We start from the raw sequence: 12137 nt of genomic DNA, 5'->3' as shown, positions 1-12137 counted from the left end.
CTCCGCCCTCGTCCCCTCCTCCACTCGGTCTCAGTTCCTCTGTTTCTGTGCGTCTCTCTCCGCCCCCAGCTCCTCCCTGTTCCTCCTCCCTTCTCCCCTCCTCTTCCTCCCCGACTCCCCTCCCCCAACCTCCCTCCCTCGCTCCCCCCTCCTCCCTCCTCCCTCCTCCCTCTCTCTCTCACACACACCCCCGCTTGGGCCTCCTCTCTCTCTCCGGCTCCATTTTCTCCGCCGCCGGGGGCCGGGGTCTCCTGTGGGGGGCCCAGACGGTACCCCAGGTCTCCCTTCAGGGCCGGGGTGAACCCCCGGGAGAGCCGGGAGCCGGAGAGACGGGCGGGGGTTGGGGCGGAGGGAGCAGCGGCCCCAGCGAGTTTGGGGGGGAAGTAACCAGGCGCGGGGGAGGGGCGGAGCAGGGAGGGGGCCTCAGGGCCCCCCCCAACTATGGACGAGCGGCTGCTGGGGCCGCCCCCTCCAGGCGGGGGCCGGGGGGCCCTTGGATTGGTGGGTGGGGAGCCTGGGGGCCCTGGCGAACCTCCCGGTGGCGGAGACCCCGGTGGGGGTAGCGGGGGGGTCCCGGGAGGCCGAGGGAAGCAAGACATCGGGGACATTCTGCAGCAGATAATGACCATCACCGACCAGAGCCTGGATGAGGCCCAGGCCAAGTGAGTGCCCCCAACCCGGGACCCCACACAGACCCAGCAGAAGCCCGGTTCACAAGCTCTGAACCTTCTGGGAGCCCCCAACTCAGGACCCTCCCCAGGATACTACAGCTCTCCTCTCCTTACTCCCGGGAGCCCCAAGATAAGTGATCCCTCTCAAACCTCCCTTCACCCCCCAGTCCCTGAAACCTTAGAAAAGGGGAACCCTAGGTGGTCTTACCCCCCCACCTCTCCCTAACCACCCCACATCCTTCCATCTCCAGAGACCCCTTCTGACTCCCAGACTGAAAACCTGCTGTGCTGTCTGCTCCCCTAACTCTCCAGCCCACCCTCTTCCTAGGGCTCTCCAGACCCCTCCCCAGGGCTCCGACCATTTCTCTCCACCCAGGGCCTAGCCTCCTAGGTCCTCGGGCACCCTTCGCCCCTGCTCAGTGGACACTAGGAGCCCTGCTCAGTCCCAGGACCCTTCACACATCTCTATACTGAACTCCCCACTTCAGCTCAGCACCCCTCACCCCCTCGGGCACCTCAAACTCTGATCTCCTCCTCCTTCTCCTCGGCCTCCTCCTGTCTTCCTCTGAAATCTACCTAGTCACTCTTATTTCTGCAGTCATTCCCACATCCTCTTCTGTACCTTTCTAGACCGTCTCCCACAGTCCCCACCTGGCCATGGTGCCTTTAGCTCGCGGCACCTTCCCTCCTTCCAGCCAAAGCCGGGCAGCTTCACCTTGTCTCTACATGGAAGCTGAACTCTTCCTAAGAACCCCCCAGACTTCATTCGGCCCCCAGCCTTGCTTTTTCTTGCCACACGTTGACCCACCACCTCCCTATTCCCAAGCTCCCCTCTCTTACCCTTGTGGGTGTGTCGTCCTGTGGTTGTTTTTCCCCCTTGGCAATTCCATAGCCTCTCAACTTTTCTCTCCCGTTCCCCAAGGAAACACGCCCTAAACTGCCACCGCATGAAGCCTGCTCTCTTTAGCGTCCTGTGTGAAATCAAGGAGAAAACTGGTACGTGAGTTCCCTCCTCCGATTCCTCAACTCTGGGGACAGAACCCTGGTTCCCTGTGGAACTTAGGCTAAGAGTTTGACAACTTGGGGCCCTGAGGAAAGTGTGGGTCAGGAAGATTGCTAAGGGGGGCTTGGGTGGGAACCCACACCTGGAGACTTGGGTCTCCAGGAGGGCTGAGAGCTGGGGTGTGGGGTCCCTAAGTCCACTCGCCTGCACGCTAGGCCTCAGCATTCGAAGCTCCCAAGAGGAGGAGCCTGTGGATCCACAGCTGATGCGCTTGGACAACATGCTTCTGGCAGAGGGTGTGGCTGGGCCTGAGAAAGGGGGTGGCTCAGCGGCTGCAGCGGCAGCAGCTGCAGCCTCCGGGGGCGGAGTGTCCCCTGACAACTCCATCGAACACTCGGACTATCGCAGCAAACTTGCCCAGATCCGCCACATTTACCACTCGGAGCTGGAGAAATACGAGCAGGTGAGGAGAAGAAGCCAGAGTGGGTGGAGGGAGAGGCCGTTAAGGGCGATGCCCAGGGCCAAAGGGCTCCTGCTCACCAAGCCTCGGGCCCCCACTGCAGGCGTGTAACGAGTTCACAACCCACGTCATGAACCTGCTGAGGGAGCAGAGCCGCACGCGGCCCGTGGCACCCAAGGAGATGGAGCGCATGGTGAGCATCATCCACCGGAAGTTCAGCGCCATCCAGATGCAACTCAAGCAGAGCACCTGCGAGGCCGTCATGATCCTACGTTCCCGCTTCCTGGACGCCAGGTGGGGCCCAGGGCCCCCAACCGGCCCCCAGCACTCAGCTCCTTCCCATTTTTCCCCAAGCCTCAGGCCTCCATGTTGCACAGCACAACAGTCTTCTCCATGACATTGGCGCCCTGTGAAGTGAATCGACAGGATGGCCCGGCCAAGACACCAACACCCTCCTCATCACCCCCTCTTTCCTCTATAGACGGAAACGCCGTAACTTCAGCAAACAGGCCACGGAGGTTCTGAATGAATATTTCTACTCCCACCTGAGTAACCCATACCCTAGTGAGGAGGCTAAGGAGGAGCTTGCCAAGAAGTGCGGAATCACTGTCTCTCAGGTACCGGGGAGGTGTTTGGAGGGCACACAGCTCTAACTAAGGTTTTCACAGAGGAACAGGTTCCCACCTGACCCTGCTTTCTGCCCACCACCCCGCAGGTCTCCAACTGGTTTGGCAACAAGCGGATTCGCTATAAGAAAAACATAGGAAAGTTCCAAGAGGAGGCAAACATCTATGCCGTCAAGACCGCCGTGTCGGTCACCCAGGGAGGCCACAGCCGCACCAGCTCCCCGACACCCCCTTCCTCCGCAGGTGGATCCCACTGCCACCCTGGCTGACTGTTCTGCACGCTTCCTGCTTTTGTCCCACTTCTTGTCTAGGCAGGATCAGAGTAGAAAGAGGGGGCCTTCTGGGGTGAGAGGAACCAAGCTGGTCAGATGGGTGGGGATATCGGGGGGCTGAGGCCACTCCAGTGAAGTTATTTCTGCCTTTCTTCCAGTAAGTGGCCAGGGGAGGCTCAGAAACAGCCCGCTCCTTCTGAGTGTTGCCATGTTGTCTTGTGGATAATTTGGGTATGGTGGTACGCCTCCACCAAGCTAGTCCAGGGCACTTCCTGAAAACTGAGAGCTGTGGGGAGTCTCCCATCTGCCATCACAGGCTCTGTTACACTCTTCCCTACTTCCCCCTCTGCTCCCCCAAGGCTCTGGTGGCTCTTTCAATCTCTCAGGATCCGGTGACATGTTTCTGGGGATGCCCGGGCTCAACGGAGATTCCTACTCTGCCTCCCAGGTCAGGTGGTCCATCGCGCCTTGAGTAGGGCTTTTTCAAACTCGGTTCCCCTACTTTTGGATATGAAAGTCTTCTCTTCCAAGGCCTCTCACTGTGTCGTGTCCTCCCCTGTTGCCTGCAGGTGGAATCACTCCGACACTCAATGGGGCCAGGGGGCTACGGGGATAACCTCGGGGGAGGCCAGATGTATAGCCCTCGGGAAATGAGGGTGAGTATGCCCCTGAAGCCCCTCTCCTCAGGGGATGGGGGTGGGGAGGCCTTTTCCCTCGCAGCGCTGGCCCCTGTGCTGGGTTTCTCAAAGCCCCACCCCAGCTGTCTGTCTCTTTTTTTCCCAGGCAAATGGCGGCTGGCAGGAGGCTGTGACCCCGTCCTCAGTGACATCCCCGACAGAGGGACCAGGGAGCGTTCATTCGGACACTTCCAACTGATCTTGCCCCTCAGGGCCACAGGGGTGGGGGCTCACAAGGCAACTCTTGAAGAGGACACAGGCATCCGGAGAAGACCCAAACACGGGAGAAGCACAAGACAAGAGAAGGCCAGATGGGGCCGTCCCCTCCCTGGCCAGATTCTGTCAGTGCTGGGGGTGCCGACGACATGGCAGGGAAGATGGGGTCCCCTCAGGGGAGAGTGGGGTCTGTCTACCCCTTTTTTCTTTTTTTTTCTCCCCCTTTCTCTCTCTCAGAAACACACACACCCTATTTTTCAGATCTTTCCTCTCCTTTCTCATAAACACACCGACAACTGTTCTGTTTCTCTCTCTCTGTCTCTCTGTGGGCTCCCCCACTCTCCCTCCCCCACCCCACTTATCTGCTCTGGGATCTGTGGAGACGCCAGCCCTGCCCAACCAGAGATGCCAAAAATGGGGACATGACTTCTGGACAGAGGACATGGGCCACGCCCCCTGTGCCCCCCCACCTCCTGCCCCTCCAGACGGCTTTTATTACCTCATACGCAGCTCATCTTAAACCAATAGAATCGCTCGGTGGACGAGAGTGTCTGACTCAGATATCTACCTCGGAGGGAGTTTCTGCTACTTTAGGGAATTGTTGACTGGGCTTTGGGGTTGAATTTTTTTTTTTTAAGGAAAGAAAAATTATCCCGGGGTTCCATCTGTAGTTTTTTTAATTCTTATTTTGGGAGTTTTTGTTGGTGGTGGTGGTGGTTCTTAATTTTTAATTTAGTTTGGGGAAGTAGATGTTTTTATAAATAATGTGTTTTTTTTTTTTTTTTTTTTAAGTTTCTTGCTTTCCCATATTAGGGGTAATAGCCAAAGGGGTCATGATAAGAGAAAGGGGAACAAATAGGCCTGCCTGGCTCCAGTCCTGTCCATCGAGAAGTAACATTTAGCAGGGCATCAAGCCTGCTTCTTCCCCCCACACACACACACAATCACTTAGGTGTTCTCCTTTGCTTATAAAGTCACTTAGGTGTCCTTTGCTCATGTGGGCAGCTTTCTGCTGCACTGAGCATGGAGGCAGTCGGTCTTGCTCTGTCGGCCTATCCCCCTTCTTCCTACATCCCTTGGGCAGGGCTGGACTCAGTAATTGTGAGCAAATGACACATCGAAAATCCTTTTTTTTTAAACTATTATTTAAAGATTGGAGGAGGAAGAATGGGGAGGGGGTTATTGCCAAATATGTTAAATAAGGGTTGGGGTGTTTGTGTGTGTATTGCCCTCAGTTTCCCCAGATATGAGGTATCTTTTTTTCTCAGTCCAAAATCAAGAGGGTTGGGGGAGAGAGGAAAGAGGCTGCAAAGAGCCAGGTTATGAGGGAAGGTAAAATCTCCATCCCCAACCCTGGGCCCTGAACCCTACCATCTGAACCCCTCAAACATCCTCAGGCATTTATTAGACTGTCACAGTGGGGAACCCCTCCCATCAAAGATCCAGGCAGGATTGGGGGGCAGGTTGGGAGTGTGATGGGTGGGGGTGGGAGGCATGGGCTGGGGGCAGTTCTCTCCTCACTTGTAAACTTGTAGTTTCACAGAAAAAAAAACAACCACAGTTTTAAATAAAGAAATTTCTTTTTTTCCTGGGTTTAGTTGAGAATTCTTTTAAAAAATATGAAAAACCCCAGAAAAAAAATTTTTTCTTTCTCAGAAAACCCTAAATAGGTGCTCCCCAATCCCCGCCCCACCCAGGTCTTCCAGTCTTTCCCTCACCACCCAGGCCCCAGGTTTCACCCCTGCCTCCTGGGAAACAGCCAGGTCTGAACCCTGTTGCCTGGCAACCTTGCTTAGTCATCCAGTAGCCTTCGGTGGACTGGTGGAATAGGTTGGGGGTCCTGAGGGGTGAGAGACCCTAGAGATGCACTCCCCACCCCCCCATGGATGTGACTGTGCCCAGAGGCTGGCAGTGCCCTGGGGTGGGGTGACAATTGTTTCTCCTAGTACCTGAAGGACTCTTGAATTTGAATTCCTAGCATTCCCTGTGACGAGACAGGACGGGGGAGATGGGGGCAGGGGAGAGGGTACAAGCCCCACCTAGGGTGGTGGCCACAGCAGCAAGGGGCAGACAGAGCCAGGAGCCTGGGAAGGAAGGATGGCAGCAGGGGCAGTGGTCGGAGCCTGGATGCTAGTCCTCAGTCTGGGGGGTGAGCCACTCCCCTGCCACAATCCTCCCCGCAGAAGGCACCCCGCCCTGTCCCCAAATCTCCCCCCCAGCTTTGCAGGAACCTGGGTGCCGCTTTCCAGTCTCCCTCATCCTCCCTGTTCTAGTCTTGCTAGCTGCCATCTCCCTGCCCTCCATCATGGTGCTGTCTCCCAGGGACAGTCACGGGGGACCAAAACATCACAGCCCGGATCGGGAAGCCACTGGTGCTGAACTGCAAGGGAGCCCCCAAGAAACCACCCCAGCAGCTGGAATGGAAACTGGTAAGTGGGGCTCCTGTCTCTCCACTTCTGGGGACGCCAGTGAGATTCGCGCCCCCTCCCGCCCACCTCCCTTCTTCATCAGTCCTTTCCCAAAGGGCCTGCACTGTTGAGGCCCCTCTCCTCTGCCCCCAGAACACAGGCCGGACAGAAGCTTGGAGAGTCCTGTCTCCCCAGGGAGACCCCTGGGATAGCGTGGCTCGGGTCCTCCCCAACGGCTCCCTCCTCCTGCCGGCTGTTGGGATCCAGGATGAGGGGACTTTCCGGTGCCGGGCAACGAGCCGGAGCGGAAAGGAGACCAAGTCTAACTACCGAGTCCGAGTCTATCGTAAGGGTTCCCAGGACCTCTTCACCACCCACCTCTCATCTAAGGAAAAGCCTTCGACCCCAGCCCTTGACTCCTTGGCCCTGGCCTGGGAGAACTTGACTTCAGCTGCCCCCATTCCCACACCCAGGGTGTGAGAATCTTCAAAGCTGTGGCCTCTGATAGGAATTTTCCCTCCTTCAGAGATTCCTGGGAAGCCAGAAATTGTTGATCCTGCCTCTGAACTCATGGCTGGTGTCCCCAATAAGGTAGAGGATGAAAAGGGGAGACGTGGAAAGGGATCCTGAGAATGGGAGGGGAGTGTAGCTCTGTGTGTGTGTGTGTGTGTATGTATCACTCAGTTGTGTCTGACTCTTTGTGACCCCATGGACTGTAGCCCGCCAGGCTCCTCTATCCATGGGATACTCAGGGCAAGAATACTGGAGTGGCTTGCCAGTTCCTTCTCCAGGGGATCTTCCTGACCTAGGAATCAAACCCGGGTCTTCCACATTGCAGGCAGATTCTTTACCATCTGAGCAACTGGATTCTCTTATTTCCAGAGATGATGAAGTTGATTTTTCCCCAGGTGGGGACATGTGTGTCCGAGGGGGGCTACCCTGCAGGGACTCTTAACTGGCTCTTGGATGGGAAAACTCTGATTCCTGATGGCAAAGGTGAGTCCCAGCGTCTCCCCTCCCAGCTGCCTTCTTTCTGAGCCCTCTCCCACACCCACCCTGGAATGTCTCACCTTGTCTTCCCCCCACCACAGGAGTGTCAGTGAAGGAAGAGACCAAGAGACACCCAAAGACAGGGCTTTTCACGCTCCATTCGGAGCTGATGGTGACCCCAGCTCGGGGAGGAGCTCTCCACCCCACCTTCTCCTGTAGCTTCACCCCTGGCCTTCCCCGGCGCCGAGCCCTGCACACGGCCCCCATCCAGCTCAGGGTCTGGAGTGAGCGCCGAGGTGGGGAGGGCCCCAACGTGGGTGAGCACATGTCAGAATGTATTACCCTCAGGAAGGGAAGGGTTCAGCCTGTGGCCACTGGGACCACACACAGGTAGGACTCTCAACCCCATCGCCTTCCCACCCCCAGACGCTGTGCCACTGAAGGAAGTCCAGTTGGTGGTAGAGCCAGAAGGGGGAGCAGTAGCTCCTGGTGGTACTGTGACCTTGACCTGTGAAGCCCCCGCCCAGCCTCCACCTCAAATCCACTGGATCAAGGATGTGAGTGACCTGAGAGGGGGCTGGCAGGTAGCAAGATACATAATTGGCAATTCGGAGGGCAGGGGGTTCATGGAGAGGCAGGCAAGGAGGTACAAGGGTATCTGAGGATGTGGAGGCGAGGACAGAAGTATGGGATGTGTGGACAGGGGGTTTAATAGTCTCCTATCCCTCCTTCCCCCACCAGGGCAGGCCCCTGCCCCTTCCCCCTGGCCCCATGCTGCTCCTCCCAGAGGTAGGGCCTGAGGACCAGGGAACCTACAGTTGTGTGGCCACCCATCCCAGCCATGGGCCCCAGGAGAGCCGTGCTGTCAGCGTCAGCATCATCGGTGAGACCTTCCTCTGAATCCCAGGCCAACCCTGAGGCTGGCTGAGGGACAGTGCAGGCCCCAGTTCCCCACCCTACACTAGCACTGTCCCCAAGAGCCACCCTACCCCTCCCTCAGTGCAGCCACACCCAGGCCTCCTCTGTCCGACACAACCCAAGAGAACAGCCTGTCTCTTTAAGGGACTCACTGGGGTTCCCACTAAATACCTCGCTTCCAAACTGAAGCCTTCCCTTCTTTGTTTTCCAGAAACAGGCGAGGAGGGGACGACTGCAGGTGAGGGGGTTGGATAAAGTCAAAGAGAAGCAGACAGACCTCAACAGGACTGAGGGGGTCAACCAGAAAACAACTATGAGTGGTGGGGCCATGCCCTCAGTTATCCCCATCTCCATACAGGCTCTGTGGAAGGGCCGGGGCTGGAAACCCTAGCCCTGACCCTGGGGATCCTGGGAGGCCTGGGGACAGTCGCCCTGCTCATTGGGGTCATCGTGTGGCATCAAAGGCGGCAACGCAAAGGACAGGAGAGGTGAGTGGAGGAAGCCAGACACCTCAGACTGAGAACTTCCAGGCAGGAAGCAGAGGTGTGGGGTAAGAAATGATGGCGTGCTAGAAACCATGTGCAGAATTCTCCCCAATCCTCCTCCCCAGGAAGGTCCCGGAAAACCAGGAGGAGGAAGAGGAGGAGAGAGCGGAACTGAACCAGCCAGAGGAGCCCGAGGCGGCAGAGAGCAGCACAGGAGGGCCTTGAGGAGCCCACGGCCAGACCCGATCCATCAGCCCCTTTTCTTTTCCCACACTCTGTTCTGGCCCCAGACCAGTTCTCCTCTGTATAATCTCCAGCCCACGTCTCCCAAACTTTCTTCCACAACCAGAGCCTCCCACAAAAAGTGATGAGTAAACACCTGCCACATTTGCTGTTGTGTGCTGTGTGATGCCCTCTCCCCCATGCTTCCCCACACCACACCAATATCTGCTCAAGCTGGGGAGCAGATGCTCCTGTCCTGAAGGAGGGACGGACAAAGGTAGGCAGAGTGAATACATCTTACCATGTTTATTGAATTTATCATAAAGGAGGTAGTGAGGGGAGGGAAGCACTTGAGAGTCAGGACCCACATTAGACACTGGGGAGAGAAAAATTAAATTAAATCAAGGGGAACATGGGAGAAGAGTCAGAGGAAGCCTTGCCCACCTTTCAACATCAAATCAAGAAATATGGTGGAAAGCAAAGGATCAGGAGAGAGGAGAGACAGACACTGTCTTTAGTCCACCCTCCTCTCCCAGAGCTGAGAGTTATGACGCTACTGAGGGAGCAGTTCAGAGCACAGGTTCTCCCAGCCTATGCACAGATGTCACTCTTCCTCCGCACATCCTTGTGGAAAGTGGCCAGGGTTGGCTTTAGCCAATAGAAATGAAGGGCCTGTGGGGGGGAGGGTCCAGGAGTAAGGAAGGGTCAGCAGGGACCCCCAATACTGATTCTCCTCTGGCTGGTGGTGGGCAGGAAGGAGACACAGCTCAAATACTGAGCAGCCAGAAAAAGAAGAAGATGGCGAGAAACAGGAAGAGGGAGTCCTGCCAGCTGGAGGCCGGGTGACCCTGTCCCAGATCCACACCTGTGGAAGAGAAGAGAGCTGTGAAAGAAGTATCCACTCATAGGCCAGGGGATTCAGAGGACTTGCTGGTAGCAGTTGAGGGCAGACTCTTACCTGTACCCCGACGGAACGGTTCATGGGTATTGAAGACGGTGGTGAAAAAGCCAAAGGGAAAAGCACCAACACCAAATGAGAAGTGAAAGCCCCCAGTATCGCCAAATGGCTGGAATCCCTAGGGAGGCGGAGAAGGTCAGTGGGGAACGAGGCAAGTCTTTGGCAAGGAAGGAATACAAATCAGACAAGACTCACCCCTCTGCTCTCCGGAGAGGGTCGCTGGCCCTGGGGGCGGGGTGGGGTTTTCAATCTGAGGAAGAGGAGAGGGACTATCAATATTCCCTCCTCTTCTACACCCCACTCCCCTGACAGAAGTGTCCCCTATCCTTCAGTACCACCTCCCCTCTCTTACCTGGGATCCTGGGGCTTCTGGCTCCCTCGCCCATAGAGAGGGACAACATTTTCTCTGCTGATCCCAGCTTTGCACACTGGGCACTCTTGCCGCTCTGGCCGTGTCTCCAGCCACTGGGGGAAAAAAATGTGGTTTCCAGTACACAGAAGGGTTCTTCCAGCTCCTCAGACCTCCCCATTTCCCTCTTCATCTCCTCTGAGTACGCACCTGATGAAGACAGGGCCAACTGCAAGGGGGAAAAGAAAGGTCAAACCAGTTGAAACCAAACACAAAAGAGATACCTACCCAACCTCAGAGTCCCACCTCGCTGTTACCAGGTATTACCTGCTGTTTCTTTTCATATTTTCCACAACTCCTACCATGCCAGCCAATTTGGCCATCCTGCTTCTCTAACCTTCCAAAGCTACATCCATTCTCAACAGGCTCAATCCTCACCTCTCTCCTCTCCCCCCACACACCCCACATCCCATACATATACAAATCCTCACCCCTTCCTTCTCTGCTTTTCAATTTAATTTCCAGTTTTTTCAACCACCCCTTTCCAAGCTCCTTTCAGCCCTCGTCTCATTCTTGCCACCATAACTCCCCAAGCAAATCCCCTTAACCAGCACCTACCTTCTCCCACTACTTTTCCTATCTCCTATGCTCAATAAAGACCTTACTTCCACAATTCCTTAATCTTTGGGGGCCGCTCCTCCACAGTGCTCTTGTCCGCAGGTTTCTCATACCACCCCTTGACACAACTCATCTGAATGTGATCCCACGTTCTCTAGATCTCCCCTAACCTTGCACTCTAATCTGTTCCCAACTGTACAGCTAAGACCCCTCAATTTCCAGAGGTAAGGTGGCTCGGGTCTCACCTGCACAGATGTGCGGTGCCCACCTCCTGCGCCCCATTTCTTCTTAACACACTAGTTGGCGCCTAGTTCCTACGACTTTCCACGGGTCTCCTCTATACAGACGTGACCCTCTCACCCACACATACCCCAAAAGACGCAAGAAGCCCCCCTCAGGCCTCACCTATGAAAATGTGCCCTCCGATTGCCTGTATGACTGTGGCACCCCCAGCCCAACCTCCCCAGGATAGATGTGAGCCCCACTTATTTTTGCCCCCTCAGATTCTCACCAGTACAGGTGGCCACACACACTGACCACAGCTTCCCGAGCAGTCTCCAGACAAATATTACATTCGAAGGTCGCGCCCGCCCCTCCCCGCTCGCGGTTTGGCCCTTCGGGGCCCCCGTCCTCCTCCTCCGCTGCTGCCATGGCCGGTACTCTTTCGTCCCCCGCGTACCCCTTAGTCCCCTGAAACACACATACAAACGCCCCGAGAAACGAGAAACCTCCTCCGGCCCACGGTCTTTGGACAGGCTTCAAAGTTTTCTAATCACTATTGGCCTGAGTGCCTGCCAATCATACAGAATCGGAAGGAAGGATTGGTCCAAAAGGCGGGGGGCGGAAAGATGGTTACGCGGCTCCGCCCTTACACAATGACTATTGGCTGACACAGTCACAGTTAGTCTACAATGCCACGGGATTGGTAACAACTCCATACGTCCTGTCACCCAGCTAGGGCGGGCTTTATTCGTCTGAGTAACTGCCAGTCATAACCAAAGGCCAGAAGCAATTGGCTCAAGACTGCCTAGACGTCGCCCACTACAAGCCCCAGTCTTTCTTTTACTTCCTCTTTCAGAGAACGTCCGGATTCCTATTGGACTTTGGAGCGTTTGGCTCCGAAGCAACTGATTGGCTAGAACTCGACGGAAAATGGTAGCTAGGTAAAGTGCGCGTGCGCATCAGGCGGAGGGACGAGGTGGGCCAATCCTATGAGGATTGAGCCTTCTCTGGTCCCACCCCTTCACCTCTATACTGTCGCCAT

General features: G+C 56.1%; 3 protein-coding genes across 6 annotated transcripts; 2 read left to right on the top strand and 1 right to left on the bottom strand.

Annotated features, from left to right (window-relative positions):
* Window positions 1-161: 161 nt before the first annotated feature.
* PBX2 (PBX homeobox 2) lies at window positions 162-4423 on the top strand. 2 transcript variants are annotated; one of them, XM_005901626.2, is made up of 9 exons: window positions 167-662; window positions 1594-1667; window positions 1890-2137; window positions 2238-2428; window positions 2616-2751; window positions 2850-3003; window positions 3392-3480; window positions 3602-3688; window positions 3816-4423. In XM_005901626.2, the coding sequence occupies exons 1-9, from the start codon at window positions 442-444 to the stop codon at window positions 3906-3908; spliced, it is 1293 nt and encodes a 430-aa protein (XP_005901688.2). In that variant the 5' UTR covers window positions 167-441; the 3' UTR covers window positions 3909-4423. The 2 variants fall into 2 exon arrangements, with proteins under 2 accessions (XP_070217151.1, XP_005901688.2); XM_070361050.1 differs by lacking the exon at window positions 3392-3480 and having other exon boundaries at window positions 162-662.
* Window positions 4424-5917: 1494 nt separating this feature from the next.
* Window positions 5918-9116, top strand: AGER (advanced glycosylation end-product specific receptor). Of its 3 annotated transcripts, none has more exons than XM_070361053.1 (11): window positions 5918-6074; window positions 6248-6354; window positions 6487-6679; window positions 6860-6924; window positions 7242-7329; window positions 7425-7619; window positions 7750-7880; window positions 8065-8206; window positions 8453-8479; window positions 8600-8729; window positions 8852-9116. In XM_070361053.1, exons 1-11 carry the CDS (start codon window positions 6023-6025, stop codon window positions 8949-8951), a joined length of 1230 nt encoding a protein of 409 aa, XP_070217154.1. In that variant the 5' UTR covers window positions 5918-6022; the 3' UTR covers window positions 8952-9116. The 3 variants fall into 3 exon arrangements, with proteins under 3 accessions (XP_070217154.1, XP_070217153.1, XP_070217152.1); XM_070361052.1 differs by having other exon boundaries at window positions 7425-7640; XM_070361051.1 differs by having other exon boundaries at window positions 7425-7658.
* A 114-nt stretch (window positions 9117-9230) lies between these two features.
* RNF5 (ring finger protein 5) lies at window positions 9231-11602 on the bottom strand. Its single transcript, XM_005901620.3, has 6 exons — window positions 11385-11602; window positions 10466-10484; window positions 10259-10371; window positions 10102-10156; window positions 9907-10024; window positions 9231-9813 (listed from the first exon to the last, which is right to left on the bottom strand). The coding sequence occupies exons 1-6, from the start codon at window positions 11522-11524 to the stop codon at window positions 9716-9718; spliced, it is 543 nt and encodes a 180-aa protein (XP_005901682.2). The 5' UTR covers window positions 11525-11602; the 3' UTR covers window positions 9231-9715.
* Window positions 11603-12137: the final 535 nt, after the last annotated feature.

This window comes from Bos mutus, chromosome 23 (assembly GCF_027580195.1).
Source record: "Bos mutus isolate GX-2022 chromosome 23, NWIPB_WYAK_1.1, whole genome shotgun sequence".
NCBI lineage: Eukaryota > Metazoa > Chordata > Mammalia > Artiodactyla > Bovidae > Bos > Bos mutus.
Note: the sequence above shows the minus strand (reverse complement) of the source record. Positions and strands in the feature narration are given on the sequence as shown.

Coding starts and splice junctions, on each gene's coding strand:
- PBX2 (XM_005901626.2), top strand. CDS start 442: ATGGACGAGCGGCTGCTGGGGCCGCCCCCTCCAGGCGGGGGCCGGGGG. Junction 3,004..3,391: donor GACACCCCCTTCCTCCGCAG/GTGGATCCCACT, acceptor TGCTCCCCCAAG/GCTCTGGTGGCTCTTTCAAT. Junction 3,481..3,601: donor ATTCCTACTCTGCCTCCCAG/GTCAGGTGGTCC, acceptor TGTTGCCTGCAG/GTGGAATCACTCCGACACTC.
- AGER (XM_070361051.1), top strand. CDS start 6,023: ATGGCAGCAGGGGCAGTGGTCGGAGCCTGGATGCTAGTCCTCAGTCTG. Junction 6,355..6,486: donor AGCAGCTGGAATGGAAACTG/GTAAGTGGGGCT, acceptor CTCTGCCCCCAG/AACACAGGCCGGACAGAAGC. Junction 7,330..7,424: donor TCTGATTCCTGATGGCAAAG/GTGAGTCCCAGC, acceptor CCCCCACCACAG/GAGTGTCAGTGAAGGAAGAG.
- RNF5 (XM_005901620.3), bottom strand. CDS start 11,524: ATGGCAGCAGCGGAGGAGGAGGACGGGGGCCCCGAAGGGCCAAACCGC. Junction 10,025..10,101: donor CCTCTCCGGAGAGCAGAGGG/GTGAGTCTTGTC, acceptor CCGCCTCCCTAG/GGATTCCAGCCATTTGGCGA. Junction 9,814..9,906: donor ACCGTTCCGTCGGGGTACAG/GTAAGAGTCTGC, acceptor TCTCTTCCACAG/GTGTGGATCTGGGACAGGGT.